The sequence below is a fragment of the Gossypium raimondii genome, chromosome 6 (assembly GCF_025698545.1).
Source record: "Gossypium raimondii isolate GPD5lz chromosome 6, ASM2569854v1, whole genome shotgun sequence".
Classification (NCBI taxonomy): domain Eukaryota; kingdom Viridiplantae; phylum Streptophyta; class Magnoliopsida; order Malvales; family Malvaceae; genus Gossypium; species Gossypium raimondii.
In genome coordinates, this window is record NC_068570.1 from 45,784,855 (window position 1) to 45,805,023 (window position 20,169).

General features: G+C 34.0%; 1 protein-coding gene across 2 annotated transcripts; it reads right to left on the bottom strand.

Moving 5' to 3' along the window:
• Positions 1-14,137: 14,137 nt before the first annotated feature.
• Positions 14,138-18,825, bottom strand: LOC105774082 (SH3 domain-containing protein 3). 2 transcript variants are annotated; one of them, XM_012596422.2, is made up of 10 exons: positions 18,575-18,825; positions 17,697-17,819; positions 17,227-17,296; positions 16,945-17,099; positions 16,577-16,678; positions 16,255-16,455; positions 16,096-16,158; positions 15,926-16,015; positions 15,542-15,616; positions 14,138-14,529 (listed from the first exon to the last, which is right to left on the bottom strand). In XM_012596422.2, exons 1-10 carry the CDS (start codon positions 18,632-18,634, stop codon positions 14,410-14,412), a joined length of 1,059 nt encoding a protein of 352 aa, XP_012451876.1. In that variant the 5' UTR covers positions 18,635-18,825; the 3' UTR covers positions 14,138-14,409. The 2 variants fall into 2 exon arrangements, with proteins under 2 accessions (XP_012451876.1, XP_012451877.1); XM_012596423.2 differs by having other exon boundaries at positions 16,255-16,452; positions 18,575-18,824.
• Between the last annotated feature and the right edge of the window lie 1,344 nt (positions 18,826-20,169).

Sequence of the window (20,169 nt, forward strand, 5' to 3'; positions counted from 1 at the left end):
TTCAATCCATCTACGTTATCTTAGATTTAACTTTTTCTATGTTACCAGGTACTTCAGACTTTTGTGATTGGTGAAAATATGACATTTCTCCCTGTATAAATAATGTCGCTAAATCTTCAAAGCAAACACAACAATAGCTAATTCCAGATCATGTGTAAGGTAATTCTTCTCGTGTGGCTTAAGCTGCCGAGAAATACAGGCAATTAACTTTCCCTTTTGCATTGGTATGCAACCCAAACCGTTAAGTGAAGCACTGCTGAAAAGAACAAATTCTTTTTCGAATTCAGGTTAAGTTAACACTAGAGCTTTTGTTAACATAGCTTTCAACTGTTTGAAACTCTGTTGACACTTATTTGAACAAATAAAACTAATATTGTTCTGTAATAGTTTTCTTAATGATAAATTTATCATCTAGAAACCTTTAATGATCGTTTGTAATCTCTAGCTAGGCCCAAAAATCCTACTTTTTGTAGCCAGAACTCACATTTACTGAATTTCGGATACAACTATTTCTTTCGCGGTGTATGCAATACAATTTTTAGATGCTAATCATGTTAAGTTTCATTCCTCGAGTAAATCAGAATGTCATCAATAAACACAATAACCAATTTGTCTAGTGACCTGTCGTAAAATATAGTAGTCAATTCGAGTCAATTCCGCACTTAAGGAGCTTTTTTTCTAGGCAATTTAGGATTTTATATTATATTTTTGGTATTTAGGTCTTAGGATTAAATATAAATAAACTAAGTGGTTTTTAACACATTTTATAAGTGTTGTGATCCAATAGGCCGACACGGGACTTAGGTAGTACTAATATCTTCAATTGAGTGTGTAAGATGAAAAATTAAAGGCCCAATTGACATGGAAGTAAGGGACGAATGATGCACAAGCTTCTCAGACCATCAAAGCACAAAACAAAGACACAAGATAGATTTTGTGTGTCATGTCGCAACATAGACATGGTGTGGCGCAACACAGGTCAACTTCCTATCCAAGTATTTTAGGGTTATTTCCGTCTGCACAATCAACTTTATACAAAGACCTGGACGTGTCAAATCCCTAATTTGGGCTGCCAACACCTCTATAAATAAGACATTAAGGGTTTGATGTAACTAAGCCATCCTAGAAACCATCACAAACCCTAATAGTTTAATAGTAGGATTAGATTATTTTTCTTTCAGCTTTTCGTAACTCTTTTTTTTTCCTCTTAGAATATGTTTCAATCCAAGAGTTTATTTATCTAATTGATTTATTTCAATTTACTCGTTATTGCCTTCGATTTATTTCTTTATTCAAATCAAGTGATTTGCTAGTTTGTTGAGAATTCGATATTAAATCTACAACGATTCAAATCTCTTTTCTCCTTCAAATTGATCGTCTTCTTCACATGATTTATTCAATTGGATTCGAGATCATGAATAACATGAGTGGCTAAAACACTTTGGGTGATTAAAGAGTGGATGGGGATGTAATTAATGAAGGATTTAGGGTATCTTGAGAGAGGATAGTTGGAATGAATTACATGTGCTTAAACCACTAGGATTGATAACCCTAGGAAGTTATCAGAGGCTAGACGAGGTCAGGAGATAAGTTGAACCAAGTAAATCGTAATTTATCTTGGTTGAGCAAGTAGGTCAGGAGATAAGTGAGTATCAATCAATCGATTAGTTAATTAGAGCTCAGGAGGTAATAATTGGTTAATTGTTAGATAATCCACCCTAAAACCCTAACCTGAAGTTAGTTACAAACCCTGAAGCGAGTTAATCTTCCTGATTGGTTTATTGATTTTTATCTTTTTTATTTTTATTATTTATTTATTTTTTGTTTATTTTTATCCCAATTATTTATTTTATGGTTTATCGTAATATAGAAATTAATTACTACTGCTTAGACTTATTATTGTAAAAACGTTTTCATACTTTATTTCATCCTACCTTGGGTACAATCCTCAGAACACTTCCAAGTATTTCGTTGTACTAACTATATTACAATTTGATCCCTGCATTTACGGGCATCGTCGTTCTCAATTCTTATATTTTTGGTGTTATATTTTTACTATAAACAATAACCCTTTTATAGGCGGCCAAGTTGTTGATGTCGTTGCTGGACATGTTTCGACAATAAATCATGAAAATATTCTTTTACAATGAATAAGATAAGTAGGAACATCAGGACCTATAGATATGATTTTTAATTTTTTCTTATTTATTTTTATTTCTAATTTTATTTTCTTTTTAGGTTGTTTATGACTTGAAGCTCTAGCACTCCAATTGAACCGTACCCAGATCTGAAATAATTAAATAGGCACAACTATCCAACGATAAATATTGATCCAGCCGGTGTAAATAATTTACCCCGGGGAAATCCATTATTCAAAGATCTAATAGAGCAACAAGGAAATAACTGGGAAGAAGTCCAGATGGACCAAAGGACGTTACACGAGTAAGCCCTACCTACACTAGTCGCGGTGCGAGAGAGCATAGAAAGGCTGGAAATTAATGTCAATAATTTTGAGATAAAGACGACCAGCATTCAGATGATCTAAAACATATTGCAGTTTAAAGGCAACATTGTAGAATACCTTAACCAACACCTGAAGCAGTTCCTACAACTATGCAACACCTTCAAGTATAATGGGGTATCTGATGATGTTGTGCGTCTTCGATTATTCATGTATTCTTTGTGCAACACTGCAACTGATTGTTTAGACTCACTAGAACCGATTTCCATTAAAACATCGAATGATCTAGTGGAAATATTTCTCTATATTTTTTTCCAGATTAGTCGAACCATTCAGTTGAAGCGAGAAATCGTCAATTTTAAACATTACGAAGGTGAGACCCTATACAAAGCATGAGAGCATTTTAAAATAATGCTAAAGAAGTGCCTACATCACAGACTGCAAGCATGGCTTCAAATCCAAATATTCTATAACGGTGTTGACAGACACATTAGATCTAGCCTAAATGGAGCATTCGACGGATCTCTCATGTTTCATACGTATGAAAGAGCCTGCAGCATCATTGAAGACATGGCCAAAAACTCATACATGTGGCCCAATGAGTGGTGTATGTACAACTCTAAGCCTCCGGCAGCGAAAGGTATGAATAAAAAAATGACGATGATAAATTCAAACGAATCTTAGAAAGCTCAACAATTTGGAGATGTTTGTCAAGCCGACAAGAATGAAGCCTTATTTTGAAACCAACTGGATGAGGCGCACTACATGAGCAGCAGGGGTCGAGATCCCTATTCAAATACTTATAATCTTTGTTAGGGGGTCATCCAAACTTCAAGTGGGGAGGTAACCAAGGAGGCACAAATCAAGCTCAAACTTGACAAAATCCTCCTTATCAACCTCCACCATTGCAATAACGAGTCATAGATAATGACCATACTATATGTGGTCAAAGATTCAATCGGCTAAAAGGGGAGATACAAACAATGAAGACAAATATTCGACAAGTCCAAGCAACATGCAGACGACTCAAATCTTGAATGGATAACCTTTGCGACCAAATGAACCAATTAATGACAATGTTCCAAAAACAAAATGGCCAAATGCAAAGGCAATCGCATTGCAATTGGGCAAGGCATTAAAGCTGTCAATCACACTCATCCACAAAGAGGAAGAGGTTTCTGAAGAGATCGAAAAATCCACGAAAGAGAAGCAAGCCAAGCACTGTGAGCCAATTGAAGAGGTAGTCGAACCGGTGTCTGATCTGGTAATAATAAGACCGAGCACAACAACAGTACCTTTCTCGACATGACTAGGGGATAAGCCAAAGAATGACAAGAAATATTTTATAAATTTTCTTAATTTATTTAAATCCCTCGATGTCAATTTGTTGCTATTAGAGTTCATAGATAAAATTTCAAAATATGTCAAGTACTTAAAGGAAATTATGAAATGACATAGGAAAATGAAAAAGAGTGAGCAAATTAACATTGACACCTTATGTAATACTTTGATCGCAAAGAAAATACCCCCAAAGTTAAAAGATCTAGATTTTTTTACAATCCAATTAGAGATACGAGATCGATATTTTAGTAAAGCCCTTTGCAACTTAAGGGCTAGCATAATTTGATGCCCTTTTCAATCTATCAAAAACTCAGACTCGGGGTGTTACAACACCTCAATAATGCTACAGCTAACTGATAGATCCTTCATACACCCAAAAGGTACACTCGAGGATGTATTGGTCAAGGTACGGGGATTCATAATCCCAATCGACTTTGTAGTCCTCAACTTTGAGAAAGATCAGGAAATCCCTATTCTATTGGGTAGGCCATTTCTGTCCACTTCCAAATCAACTATCGATCTCAAGCGAAATGAGCTAATTATAAAGATCGATAAAGAAATAGAAGTGCACAAATGTGGTTGTGATTCCCAAAGTGAGGGTTAGCTTAGGAGGAATGTTACTTGCTATTTAATTTAATCCCTGACTACCTTGATCGAAGGTATTTCCTGAGTTTTGCAAGTGTAGGTACTCACAAGACGAGAGAACAGGATAAATAGAGAGACTCTAACAAAAATATGAGCTATTGGGAGAGCCGAGACGGGTGAGACCTACAACTTAAGTCGATGGTAAAGTTCAAGGAATTGTCGGACAAGTCCGGTAGCACAACATAATTTTTAACCATCAAACGTAAATCAATTTGTAAATATTGTATACTAATTTTTATTCTAATGTATTAGATTAGGAATTAGATTTGTATTTTATGTTAGAATTAGAAGGAATCAGGTTTACAATGACAACAGAAGAGCTAGATGTTAGTAGGGTACTTGTACGAGCAATCAAGGACCTTTTACACATCTCGAAGAGGCCAAATCGAAGCCATGTCACGCCATATCCTACCTATGGCGTTACAAATAGGGGAACGATTAGATTGTGTCGTGCCATGCACCCCTGTGGCATGACATGTAAACCATTTTTGGCAACTCTCATTTTTTAATTCGACGTGACCTCCAGAGATTTCAACCAAGTTTAGACAACAACTAAAGCCCTAGATGGCTTCTATATATTGCTATTTCCAACTACCACACCCTTCAAGTTGTCATAGCCACCTAAATCGACGTTTGAAACCCTTTTTTCAAGATTCTGTGAATCCTATGCCTCTTTGTTACTTCTTAACCCCAAAACCATGACCAACAATTGGTACAACAAAGAATTAGTTGCTAATAATTTCAAAGATCTTTGAGAAAGGGAGAAGAAAAAACACTTTAGAGAGATTCAATGAAAAGCTCCACTTCAAGAGAGAGGTTTTAAGCTCTTAGTATCTTTGACTAGTGAGACGAGAGATATAATTGAAACACTTGATTGGGAAAAACTTTGTATACCCCCAATGAACCAACATGCATCTCGGTTGTCCAAGAATTTTATGCCACTCTAAAAAAAGCTGAGATGAATCAAGAATGGGACATGTCATGGCGTTAGATAATTGTTCGGGGAAAAAAACTTTCGATATCACCTTTGGAAATATCAAGGTATTATGCCTCCCCTATATCTTTTTATGATTCTGTACAACGAACATATACTATGCAATTTTTGAGAGAGAAAATGATGATATGGTCAATCTCCTAACGAATGGACAAGGTACGTGGGAACTACATCCCGGAACAAATTTTCCAACATCAATCCCACAAGAAAAGCTAACTCTAAAAGTAAGAATGTGGCTATAGTTTATCAATAATCGAGTTTATCCAGCCTCTGGTATGTCCAACGTAGATATGTTCCAAGCTACAATGTTTTATTCCATACCATAGAAAAAAAGAATTTGTGTTTGTACATAGATCTACCAGAGCATGTTGTTTTGTGTTAGGAAGAACAAGGTCGAATTGCTTTTCCCATATTTAGTAGCAACCTTGTGTAAACAAGAACGAGTACCAATGGGAAAATTAGAATGTTACCTACAACCATCGAAATGCCTAATACACGAACCAAAAACAAAAACACTTTGTGGGAAATAGGAAACGGAAGAGGGCCATTAAGTCAAAACCCTATCAAGGTACGAATGTATTACCTAAGTTGGAATGGATTATTCAATGGAAGTAAGAAATGAAACCAATCTACAAAGATTATGCAAAGAAAAATGGGTTGAAGCTACCACAATGCCTAGTAGATAAGTACAAGGCAAAAATTGAATCAAGCAAGGAGAAGGAACTGGAAGAAAAGGAAGATCCTAAAGAATACCCAAAGAAAGACTCTAAACAGGATTCAAAAAAACAAACCAAACAAAATGGACGAAGCGTCAGATCCTAATTCTGATTAGTTCTGAACACTAATTTGTTTGGAATTTTGTACTCTCCTTTTGTTTTTGGGATAATTTTTAATTTTTGCTTTAGTTTTAATTAGTTAGGATTTAGTATTTTCTATATATATATTCTTTTTTTTTAATTTTCTTTGTAGGAACCCCACAATTTTGGACGGCACTATAAGATTGAGCCAACACCGAAAAGAGTAGTAGTCTCACCAATTGAGTTGCACATATCACCTCAATCGGGTAACCTCTTTCCTTTATATTTTTAACTGCACATTAGGGACAATCTGTCGAATAAAGTGTGGGTGACTTAGGAATCTTTTTAAAAAAATAATTTTCTTTGTTTTTAGTAGTTTTGAATTTTGAATTTTTCTTTTTAATTGCATGTTTTCTATGTGCTGGAGCTTGTGGAAATACAAGTTATTGGTTAGGGAATATACTTAGCTTGTTTGTTTAGATTGTAATTTAGCCTAAAATTAAATAATTTAGGTTGTTTATAATTAGACTAATTAGCTCGGTTTATTAAACTGTAAATAAGAAAAAGTGATTAAATATACCAAGTAATAAAGGTGGATAAGAATAGGTAATTATATTTGTAGAAGTATAGGATGTTGAATTAAAAAGAAAATACTTGGTAAAATCCATGGTTATTGAAACGATTGTAGTATGACTAGTATAACCCTTACAAAAGTGTCCGAGAAAAATCTCAATCGTATTAACACAAATAAATAAATAAAAATCATAAGGGATTATACAGGAAATATTATTGCATTAGAGTTCGCAGCATGGAAGAAAACTAATTGAGTAGGAAAAAAATTTTAACAACTATACCGTGCAAAAATAAATATTATATTTGTATATACATTTTGATGGAGGTGTATATTTCATTTTCTTTGACTTGTTTACTTGGTAATTTATTGAACTAATATGTTTAGGTTTAAATAATTGTGAATTGTTTAAATTTCTAGCTAAAGTTATATATTTAGGCAAATCTTTCTAGTGTCGACACTCCGGTGCCAACTATTTCTGCTACTGTTTGCATGTTCTGATCATTCCTATTGTACTACTCAGTGTTAATTAAAAACATGTAATTTTGCATTGGGTTTGGAGGATCATGTAAAGAGGAAGATCTAGCAGCTTGTCTGCAATTCTGGTGGTTTAACCACATAATTCTAGCAGTTCATCTGCACTTTTGGTGGCATGACCACATTTCTGGTAGCTTGTCTGCAATTTTGGTAGTTTATCTATGAATTTGATAGCTTGTCCTCAAATTGGTATGTTATTGGTTGGATGAGTTTTGGGGAACTCTTATTATGATGTATAGCGGAGTTGGGTTGGAACTTTTCTGAAAATTATGCATTGGCATAATCACGTAAGGCACAAATTATGAATTTTGTATAGCTTATAATATTTTGTACACTTCCTGGTTTGAATGTTATGATTTTTGTTATTACTGTATTTTTGTGATAAGACATACACTAGGGGTGAGCATTCGATTGAATCGAATCGAATCGAATCGAAAATTTTTGAGTTAATCGAGTTTTCAAATCTCATTTTATCATCCTAACTTTATTTGAAGTTTTCTCGAATCGAGTCGAGTGAGATGGAATTCGAATCAAATCGAATCGAATCGAATATATTTGTTCGAGTTAAATTTTAAAAAATAATTTTGGGTCCTTGTAACCATTGTCACCCATCGTAATAAAATTTGTCCACATTAATCAAATTTTTTATTTACTTTCATCACCTCATAATTTATTTATTAATTTTTATATAAAGGTTAGCTTCTTTGCTTGCTTAGTTGTTTCAATTATCTTGATTCTTGTCACTATGTATTTTGGAATTAAAAATATATTAAATGTAAAAATATGATTTTTTAATAAAAGTTATTTTAAAATAAAATGTGAAATTGATACCAATATAAAATTTTAAGACGAATATTTTATGGTATAATTAATAATTCAATTTTAATATAAATATTCAATATAACTAAACAATTCGATAATATAAATAATATAAAATGTGAAATTTAATTTAATAATATAAATAGTAGATATAAATAAAATTATTACTATTTATGTTTAGTGATTTTTTTGGATAATTTTGATTTTTTTGGATAATTTTGATTTTTTATTTGAGAGTAAAGGGTGAGAAGTAAAAGTTTAGGAGAAAAATAAAAAAATTTTGGAGAATAAAAGTTTGAGGGAAAGTAAATAGGGGGAGTAAAATTTTGGAGGGAAAATATTAAAAAAATTGGAGGGGGGAGGGTATGGGATAGATGAGAGGTGAGATGGGAAGGGAATAAAAGTTTTAGGGGAAAAGTGGGAGGGAGTAAAAATTTTGGGGGAAAATAAAAGGTTTTGAGAGTTTTTGGGAGTAAAATTTTGAGAAAAAGTAAATGGGAGAGTAAAATTTTGGTGGGAAATGAATTTTGGGTAGATTGGGGAGTTGGGAGGAAGGGAGTAAAAGTTTTGGGGAAAGTGGGAAGGAGTAAAAGTTTTGGGGGAAAGTGGGAAGGAGTAAAAGTTTTGAGGAAAAGTAAAAGGTTTGGGAGTTTGGGGTAAAATGTAAAATATTATAGTTTGATATTCGAATTATTCGAATTATTCGAGTTATTCGAATTCGAAAACTCAACTCGATTCGAACTCAAAATTCGAAAAAAAATTCGAGTTGATTCGAATAACTCGATTCGTTTAACTCGAAATTCAATTTTTTTTCGATTTTTTCGAGTCGAATCAAGTTTTGCTCACCCCTAACATACACTGAGCTTAATAGCTCAGTCCTTAGTTTCTGATTTGATTTCAGATAATCCCCGAGGTTAGGAATTAGATGTGGTTGTTGGAGGAGCTTGTCGGATGCTTTTAATTTTAAGTGATTTAAACTCTATTTTAAAGATTATTTTGGGACTGTTATATTTTTCTTATGGATTGCGACATAGGACTTTACTTCGGGGATTTTTATTTTCTTTTTGCATGTTGAAGTTTTTAATTGCTTACTCAATATTTTAATAATTATGCATGAAAAAATATTTTTTAATTAAAATATGATTCTAGTACAAATTTTTCTACTGCAATATAACTAAAATAATTTTTAATAAAATACAATTTAGTTTTTTTGAAATAATTAAATCTTTACAAACGAAATTCTAAAGACATTTGATTTATAAAATAAATATGTTTTCACAAATTAAAAGCAAATAACTGAGTTCACTAGTTTTGAATAAAACAACAAATGGTTTTAAAGAGTGATCTAAATTATGAAAGTTTTTTATGTCATTCCGGTGACCAATGTAATCTTCAAGATTTGGCCATAACGTCTAGACCGGGTTTGGGAGGTTACATCAATAGCATCAAGATAGGCTTCCATTCTAACAACTCATCCTTGATAATTTGTGTCGTCAAAAATTGGAGGAGCGATAGCAGTGAACGAAGCATTTGTATTCATGTTTTTAATGGTTATGGTTTTGTATTTATGTAGGTGGATAAAGAATGTTTATGGGTTTTTTGTTGTTTGATTTCACATGTCTTTTAAGAAATAGCTCTAATACCAATGTAACACCCGATTTTGGTAGGTTCTGAAATTGACGGGAAAACTAAGTAGTACTCTGAGTGGCGTAGTGTTATCCGCCCAACCAATGCTCTTAGCGTGTACAAGTGGGCGCATAGTAGGCATTGGAATATTACGACGAGGAATTATCTTAGAAGGATGAATTGTTAAGGAAAGGAGTTTAGTAATGTATTAGGGAATTTCAGGTAATCGAGTTATTGCTAAAGAGTATGGTACGCCAAGTTTGGTTAGTCAGGGTACTGGTTACGTTCTAACAAGGTGGTTAGAAATGAATGATGAAATTACTATATATATGTTGGATTTTCGTACATGTTTCTTTATAGTTGTAAACCACTTGTATAGCAGATTGTACAGGATTATAATGTGTGTCAAGTTTCCATATGGACAAAGGTTGTATATCTAGATCATCAGAATTGGAAAAGGGAGTTTTTCTTCATCCTTCTTCAAGAAGTATTTGTTGTCTAGATCTAAAAAAACCTAAAGTATTTCCTTCTTTCACTTAAGCTAAGTTGTAGATCTAGATATTTACCTATGAATGCTCTATGTCAAGGTAAGATTTTTTACCCTCTATATTATGATGTGAAAGAGTAAACTTGTTAACTTAGTAGATCCGTAATATGGATGATATAAGGCTCTGTTTGGGGATTTCTAGTGTTAAAAATCATGGTAAAATGGGGTATTTGATTAGATTCTGATGAGTTTTCATGTTCTGTAGCAGTAGTTGTTACTGATATTACAAGGGAAGTTTGGATCTAGAGTTTGGAACTATTGTAGATGAGAGTCAGGTGAGTCCCAAAGTTGACTCCTATGTGTATACTTGTTTATTCTAGACACTCCTGTGAAGAATCATTTGAACCATGAACTGATATTAGAAAAGAATAGTATGATGAGTATGCTAATATATGAATGTTGGATAAGATATGCAAGTATAGTTTGTAAAAATCTGACAAGTGTAAAATATGTGATAAGCAATCTAAAGCTGAAAATATGACTGTAAGAGCATGGCTAGGATGTGTAAGATGAGATGTATGTTAAGTTTGGTGATAATGTATGAAAGGTCTGTTAAGTGAGTCTGTGTCCATTCACCGCGGTGGAGTCTAAAAAGGGTCCATCGGGACTTTAAACATGTTCTCTAAAGGAAAAACTCATGGCCATGTCACCATATCGTGTAAGACCATAGTTGGTGGGCTATGATATCATATGGAAAAAATTAAAGGAAGTTATTACCTAATGGGATTCTCTGCGTAACCCAAGATGATGATGGGCAAACCTCACAAAATGTGAGTTTAGGCAAATCCCTATCATGAACACGCTAGAAAATTGAAAACTTTGTGGCAATCTATAAAATGAAAGCCTTTGTTGCAATCTATGAAATGGATGTCCTTGTGGAAATCTATGAAATGAAAGCTTTTGTGGCATATCTTAAATAAAAGCCTTTGTGGAATTCTCTGAAAGAATGGCCCTCATGGCAACCATTTGAAGGGAACACCTCTATGGTGGACCTTAAATGAAAGAAATGGAATGTATGACGAACTCTAAAAGAAAAAAAAATTTGGTGGAATCTAAAGAAAAAATATGAAAGGCAATCTCTAAAATTAAAGTCTTAGTAGTAATGTATGAAGGAAATGCCCTTGCTGCAGGTTGTGAAGAAACAACCTCTATGGCGAATTCTATAAGAAAGGTTTTTATGGCGCGTACAGGATGGATCACTCCTGTGGCGTAATTTGGAAGGGCTTCCAATAATGAACGATGAAGGACACTTTTGCAGCAGACTTTGTGCTACATAATTAGCATATCCTACATAGTCCCTAAATGCAAACAGTAAGACTAGTAAGTACGAGACGTATCCATGGGTATAACAATAAGGTATTTAATATGATTAAGATTTGTATAGAGATAGGGAATTAAAGAGGTATATTTAAGTAATGAAAATATATTCTGGAAATGAATGTAAACATGGTACGCTCTAAAGGAAATATCAATCATTTATGTATGGGCTCTTTCTGAAACTCGATGGAATTATGGCTTAATGATTAAATGATGTAGGTAAGGTCTCAAAGACACTGAAGAGAAGGAAAAAGGGCTTAGAGTAAGGTATGGAAATGAACGTGAGTATAAGAATGGCAATTGAGGAAGTAATCGTTAAAGGCAAAATAAAGAATAAGGGCGACGAGACGATAATCGAAACATTGAATGTAACGCGCAAGTATGATTCAGGTGAGTGTTTGACTCACTAAGTTCTTTCAAACTTACCTCTGTATGTTAGGTTTCAAGTGGGTTTTTAGGGTCTTAACCTAGAGGGACGACGTCAGGACTGCGCCGAAGGAGTGGTGTATTGGGCTATTACAGAGTGAACTTGGTGGTGAGATCAAGCCTGAGTTGACACATTTTCACAGGGCCTCAATTTGGTTGTAATTGTAACTCAATTCTCGATGTTTTCTAGTAAGATTTCTTCATTGTTTATACTTAGTATTTTATTAAGGATATTTTAAAGTTGAATAGTTGTATTCGATTGAAATTTGTGCAATTAGAACTAAGTTTTAATTGTAGAAGACCGATAACGCTCAAGATTCAGATTCAGTTTATCAGATCGAGTTTGGGGTGTTACAACCAATCTATTGGTAAACAAAACTGAAAGCATTTAAAGAATTTACAGAAATCATACAATTTATTAAATTGTCAAGCCATCTATTTAGAAAGCAAATTTTTTAAATTAAAATGCAGAAAAATCTTCTACAAATCATAATCTAAATTGTTTTTTGACTACTTTATTTGCCTAAAAATAAGGGCTGATATTTGCGTAAAGACTAAGACAAAATATAACTAATGCAGCTTTAAAAATCATAAAAGTTAACAGTCTCTACTTGCCCTAAGTTCTGCAACCAAATGTTTATTTCACTCATTTTTGTTATTCAATAAGAGATGGAGTTCTTGTTGCTCCTAGTATAGCTTTTGTTGTTTTGAGAGTTGTGCTTCTAGCATTTTTCATTTTTTCCCCCATCTCAGTGAATTGTTGTGAACTAGAATGTGGGTTTTGGGAGGCTTGGACGATTGGTGGGTACTTATGTTGCCTTGTTAAGGTTAGTGGTAGTACTATAGCGATGGTGAATACTAATAGTAATGGGGATAGGTTGCAGAACATATGCCCGGTGGAGGTAGGTAAGATTGTCTAGTGTTGGTCCAAGGCTAAGATGAGTTTGGCTAAGTTCGTTTTGCACTTGGTGAGGTTGGTTTTAGGTTGGTTGAGGCTCTTGTATTATGACCTTTATGTTGTCTAAGATAACAAGGTTCGAGTGAGCTATGGCGATTCTATCTACGCTTACTACACCAATTGTTGATACGGAACTGAGGTGGAGAGCAGGCAATTGGAGAATAATATGAAGGAAGGAGTAGGATGGGTGAGCTTCCTTGAGAGAGAGAGAGAGAGAGAAAGAGAGATCCCTATTCCTTCATGTACCCCGACTTATATAGTAGGTCGTCTTATGTCCTGTAGCGTCGCATGGCAAATTGTACAAATGTTCATATGATTGTGTAGGCTAGTTAGACATCAATGGTCAGGGATCAGGTGCCAAACGAGCACTGTTATTGCAAGTTGGTTGTTGTTATAGTACGTGTTGTGTGGTCTCGTTTGTGTCATAGGTTGTCTCTACTCTAACTCCCTCCTTAAAAGTACTCAATGATAGGTGAGGTCACCATAAGGGGTCTGGGTGAGACCACTAGGGTCACCACAAGGGGTTCTCTGGTGGAGCCGCTCATGGGTCTGCCACTTGGTTGAAAGGGTATAGCAATGGAGGTTAATTTGCATGACATATATAAAGAAGTTCAAAGGAAATATATATAATTTTTAAGTCATTAAAAACAAAACATCTCACAAATTTCACAAATTTTGGAAGTTCTTTCACATTTTGGTTTTGTTTTGCTTTCCCCGTCTCAACGTTGAATCTATATTGCAAACCAAAGACAAAAGCAAATATATACACATAATATAATAAAAAGACAAGCAAAAGGTGGGGCCATAGTTCTTGTCTGAGACCCGACATAACTGGAACATAGGAAAATATATGAAGCGGCGTTTGGGGTGAATATCTAGTTCAATGTTTACTCGAGCATGTTTGTATGAAAGAAGATTTTGGCAATGTTTGGTAAAGCTCAAATCAAGTAAAGACTTTATTTGCTTTTATCGTTCAAAATAAAACCATCCCCTCAATCCTCAAACCAAGGTTCAATTCCATGACCTCCCAACTTGTATTAAATACCACATAGCACACACACATGCAACACAAAAACATAAAACCGGTCCCCTCAATGATGCAGTCAACGAAACAATGCATTTTGTCCAAGTCAATAAAATCTTCACTTATACAAACGTTGCCAAAATGAATATAAATACCAACACGTTGTAACCTTTGTAGTATCTCAATATACATACAAGGCAAGAGAATGAACATCGCGAAAGAACCCATGATGTCTTTTTTCCCCATAACAAAAAGAATTGTGCAATGAAAAAAAGCTATGCCTTCCTCTTTTTTCTTTCTTCTTTCCCTTTTCCGGAGGGGTAAATGTTTAACTCATGTTTATAACTCAATAGACTTCACCAGCTGGATTACTCGATGGAAGTCTCTGGCGCTTCTCAACATAAGCTGATGGAAACCACCCTGCTTTGCCCTTGCATTCTCCTTCTGACCATCCAGTTGGACTTACCTGCATGGGCATACAGTGTTTTAAGAATCAGAGCAAGTAAATGAGAAATTCAACCCATCAATTTTTTTTTTTTTTAAATGAAAGCTATAACCTAGACAAGTTTATTAGTAGTGTTATTTGTGTGGGCATTAAATCAAATGCTTAAGCTTAGGGGTGTGCAAAATTCGGGTAAAACCGAAAAAATTCAGTTAACCAACCGAATTCGGTTAATCGGTCGGTTAATCGAATTTTTTCGGTCGGGGGTCGGTTAATTATTTTTTGATTTTTTGGTTAACGGTTAATTCGGTTCGAAACCGGTCGGTTAATCGAATTTTTTCGGTTAACCGAAAAAATTAATAAATAAAATTATAATATATAAATAGGCCCACTATTCATCTAAACCCAATCTAAACCCAAGTATTTAACCCAACCCAATTACCCAACCCAATCCAATCATAAAATTAAATTACAAATAATTTAATAAATAAAAATAAAATTTTAAAACTAAGACTAAAACTAAAGTCAAAGTCTAAAAATAATTTAATTATGTAGTGATTCAATTTGGTTAATTCGGTTAATTCGGGTAATTCGGTTAATTCGGGTAATTCAGTTAATATGGTTAATTCGGTTCGGTTAATTTTTTTGAAAAAAATTTCGGTTCGGTTAACGGTTAAAGATTTTGAAAGGTCGGTTAATTCGGTTAATGTTATTTCGCGTCGGTTAACCGGTCAGTTAACCGAATGAACACCCCTACTTAAGCTAGAGCGAATTAAATGTAAGACTGAATGCGACAGGACCTAGAGTATCCAGTAAGATACCTCTTGCACAACATTTCATGTATATGGTGGATGAGTTGCAGTCTATGCACCACAGTTTAAAAGGCATCCAGCATTATTCTTCCATTTTGTAAGATTGCGAAATCAGCTTCGACTTATCTCTGTAACTATAACCTAAGATCACTCCAGTCTCTCGAGCTAAATGCAACCTATATGCACCACTTAGATGTAAGACTAAGGAAAGGAAAATAGAATACCTTTCGCACAACAACAAAGTCACCTATTGACAAGCTCAGTTCCTTCTCAGATGAAGCAGAAAAGGGATATGTTGCCTGTGACAAGAAACTCAAAATATTAGTACTTCACATACCTGAAGGGAACCAAAGTGTAAGAAGAACCCCTTCGACTTAGAGAAGCTAACAAGTTAAGGCAATTACTTCATTCATTCTAATTTTAAAGGCCAATAAAAATGTAAAAAGCAAGTCTAACAACTTAAGTCGATGTCTTTGACCATAATCAAACAATTTTCTGTTTTATTTTTCTCTCTTGTGTCGAATCTCAAGCTTTTATGAAATACACGGTTTCTTAATGAACCTAGTAGCTAGAACATTCTTCAAATTTCCAAGATTAGGTAAACTTACTTCAGCCAAGTAATACATAGTTTTCTCTGAGCCATGCTCAGGTACAATCACGGGAGGAGCAGATTCTTTGCGCTGTTTCTCAGAAACCATCTAACAAGTTCGACACAAAGATATAAGTTCCCATAATTCAAAATAAAAGGCTACCAGAAACAAGGAAGCCAGGAAATAACCTCCGCTTCAATCTCATTAAGAATTGCAGCCACTCTTAAATGATAAGTCTTTTCCCCTTCAACCTACAAATGCATAGATCAAAATCTTGAATATCATCTATGAATTAAGATATGCTTCAAGTTGGAGACTGTATACACTGAAGTAATGCACATCTATACCATAGCTACAAGCCTCTGTAAAGTTAGTCTTTGCTGCTGTGCTTCAACAGCAGCCAATGCAGCAGAAGCTTCTTTACCCAGAACTGCCATATTTGCTTTCAGTTCCTGCATCTTTGCTTCAGCAGCATGCAACTTCGCAACATTTTCAGGAATTGGCGCTTCTCTTATTCTTGCTTGTCTTCTGGAAATATCTGCTGCCTGCTTGCTTATCATATTTAGTATCAGTTATGTATTTCCGAAGACAATCTTAAGAAATTTAAACTGTTGTTTAATATATAGAAAATTACTAATGCAAGGGGTGCTGTTCTGTATGATTACTTACCAGTACCTCAGCTTCCTGCCTCATTCGACTATAGCGTTGAGCAAGATGACGAGCATCTTCCAAAGGAGCACCAGCACTCATTGCTCTCAAGGGATCCAAAACCTTCCATATTTTGAAATAGAAGGGTCATGTTTCTAATCAGCACTAGTTATTCTCAATAAAATGTAACAAAAGCATGCAATAGGACAAAGGACATACAAATTCTTTGAATGCATACAAAAACGTATTCTGGTAACATTTAGCAAGGAATCCAACAAAAGCATCATACTCATTTTGGATTGAATGTGTTTACAAGTACATAACTAAAAATTTATTTTATGATGTGATGAAAAGAGTCTTTCAAAACACAACATCCGATAAATGTCAACCTGTTGGGATAACAACTTAATCAAATCTTCTTGCTCCTTCTCTACATGTTTACAACCATCACCATAAATAGCTGCAGCTTTGGCAAGAATATTTTCGTTGATGTTTTCACTGTTTTCAGTTCCATAACGGCAGCATTCTTCAGAGAACTTGGTTCCTGATTATCATAAAGATTAAGAACCATAAAGATAAAGCTTTATCTTCACAATATATGTTATTTATTTCAATCGCACCAAATTCATGTCAGAACAACAAAATTAAAAAGGTATGAATTAATGCTGCACCTGTTTCAATATGCTTATACCCGATGGCTGTAAATGCTTCTGCAGCTTTAATAACTTCTTTTTGAAAATCCTGAAAGGAAGAGCGGTAAATTCATTAAGCAAGCACTCCATGGGTATTAAACTTGCAGTAAATATAAAAGAAAATTAAGAGAAATTAGTTTTTATGAAAGTTAGGAAATTTGAGAAACTAAATATCAGCCATTAGTAGCTTTCATAATAAATTTTGTTCCTCCAACCAGGCGCACCCGCAGAGCAACTGTTACCTTTGAAATTTTATTTAGTTAAAATGACACCGAAGAGATTTAACTGAAGTACTTAACTGTAACTCAAGTAGATAGGATGCACTAAAGTTACATACTGAAATGGTTTCATTTGTGAAGATATGAATGACACGGATTCACCGAGAACAAAGCAATATGACAGGATTATCAAATTAAGTTTCACAAATTTATGAACGAAATGTTGTTTACCCTAGCTGAACGAGTGGACTTGTACAATTTGTCCAGTTGTTGATGCCTTTGCATCTCAATCTCATCAATAACTACAACATCTGAGCTCTCATAACCAGTTCCACTGAATTGCTTTATTACAGCCTGCAAAAAAAAATTCTTTTAACTCAATAGTAGAAGACATTGATCATCTCAAGAAAAATGCAACTAGCAAAACTAACATAAATATAAGAATTAAGGGTAACTTGTCAGGGACTCAGATCAAACAAAATTAGCCCAGTTAGAATAAGATAGGAAGATATTGTTTTCGAGTAAATGATCCTAACAAGGTAAACCGAATGAATGACATCCATGCCCATGTTTAAACCAAATGCAAGAAACACTTGCAAAGATAAGAGCCAATCAATCAACACTTGGAAGCACTTGAGATCTCACGGATTACTCAACTTTCAGGTAAAGGATGAAGCTTTGCAATAACAAAAGCTTCTGGAAACTCTATCTACTCTTTTCCCTATGTTAGAAAATGTAGGGCAATCTAATGGTAGGTACAGTTTTTTGAGAATATAGCAGAAAACAAACTCAAAGGACATGGAACTAGCTAATTTACCTAAAAAAGAATGATTCGTCTTTGATGATTATAAATTACAATTTAACGTTTAGAATTAACTCCACAATTAAATATTTAATTCTTGAAACATATACAGTAGGCCCCCAAACTTCTAGAAGTCAAAGTAATTAAACACATCTAATTCTGTAATCCAAGACTAAATAAAATATTTGCTTTCATTTTCCCAGATTTCCTCCATTATCCTGACAACCAAATCAACAGAACTCGATTCTCCTTAAACCCAGGAAAATAAATTAAAAAAGAGAGGAGTGAAGGGTTGTGATGAAGTTGCCTGCTGTTGCTTGGCAACTTGTTCTCTGAGCTTGCTGGCTTGCCTTCTAAAAGCATCCATTGCTGCCTCTTCTAGTTCTACCTCCTCTCAACACAACGAAACAGATTTACAGAACAAAAAAGTACAAGTTTCTTGAAATCTGGATTTTATTTTATCGATTGATCGACTTAGCAGATCTGGCAGCTGGCTGGCTATGTTTGAGAGACCAAAGCCTTCGATTACCTCACTGTCGTCTCGTAATTTTTGTTTTTTTCGGGTTGACGGAATAATTAATGGGCTTCTTCATTTAGGATAGCTCTGAGCCAGCCTATATTTCTTTGTCGGCCTTCGGCTCAGCTAAATTTGCTGGACTGGACTGTATCATTCCAACCCACTAAATTTTAAATAATCATTCAAATATTTATCTTTTCATTGCAATCAATTTCTTTAAAAAAAAAAAGAAAAGAAAAGTTAATATAAACTTGTCAAAAAATATTTAATTGATATTTGAATTTTATTTTGTATTTACTTTTATTTCGTTACGCATTGCTCTTAACAACATTAATTTTTAAAGATTAGCATGTAGTTTGTCTCATAAACTTATCCAAAAGTAATTAGTTGATACCGAATTTGTCTAAAAGTATCTAGTTTGTACTTGAACTTGTCTAAAAATTTTACTTTTTAAATTACTTATATTTTTAAAATAATTATATTTTTTAATTTATGTCCCCACGTATCATACTAAGATGTTATTACGTATCACTATAGGATTAGTCATTAGCACCACATTAGTACAAACTAACAGTTTTAATACAAAAGTACTAATCTGAATGACAGAATACTAATTTAAATACCGATTAGGTATAAAAAATGTAAATACCAACTAAATGCTTTTAAACAAATTTAAGTGACAAATTACTTATTAACCCTTTAATGGGATGGAAATAGATTAATGTTGCTGAGGGTAAGAAAAAGTTGGTGGGAAAGACATTGGCTCATACGGTGGAGGGAGGTCATGCTGAGAGCCTAGTTGCTTGGTTTCTTTTAGGTCCTAATGGAGGATGGTCAAGGGTTAGCTCCTTTGGAGCGAGTTTCGCTTGGTCTTATGAGGGTCATTATAGATGGACAGTAGTCTTGGGTTTGGACACGTGTTTTAGATTAAGGGACATGTTGGACCCTTATTACGTCTACGATGTCTCTTTACTAGGCTGACAACATGATTTGATGTGATGTAAGCATAGGCTGTTGGAAAAATTCAATCTAAAGATCAAGTTTTTTGCAAAATGGAAAATTATATTTTTTCTAAAATCCAACTTTTGTATTATTTATAATAATAAATTTTACCTACATGTGTTTTTTATTGAGTGGTTTAATTGTTCCCCAGTTTTCAACCAACATAATTTTTTTCGTTATTTTCGAATTCGCGATTTATTTAGAGTGTGAGCTCTAATCACATGAATTTATCACACATAATGAAAATTATTAATTTTTTAGTGAGGAAATTAATTCTTTTATAAGCTAGAAACCAAACACAAGTTCTCACAAAAAAAATTACTTGGTAAATAAATTTCACTAAATTCTGACTGAGTCACTATGCTCAATAATTGTCTATTTTG

Bases quoted from the DNA above. Each gene is read 5' to 3' on its own strand.
- LOC105774082 (XM_012596422.2), bottom strand. From the start codon at position 18,634: ATGGATGCTTTTAGAAGGCAAGCCAGCAAGCTCAGAGAACAAGTTGCC. The intron at 17,297-17,696 runs GTAAACAACATT...TCTTCCTTTCAG, and splicing joins AGTCCACTCGTTCAGCTAGG to GATTTTCAAAAAGAAGTTAT. The intron at 16,679-16,944 runs GTTGACATTTAT...AAAATATGGAAG, and splicing joins TTAAGTTGTTATCCCAACAG to GTTTTGGATCCCTTGAGAGC.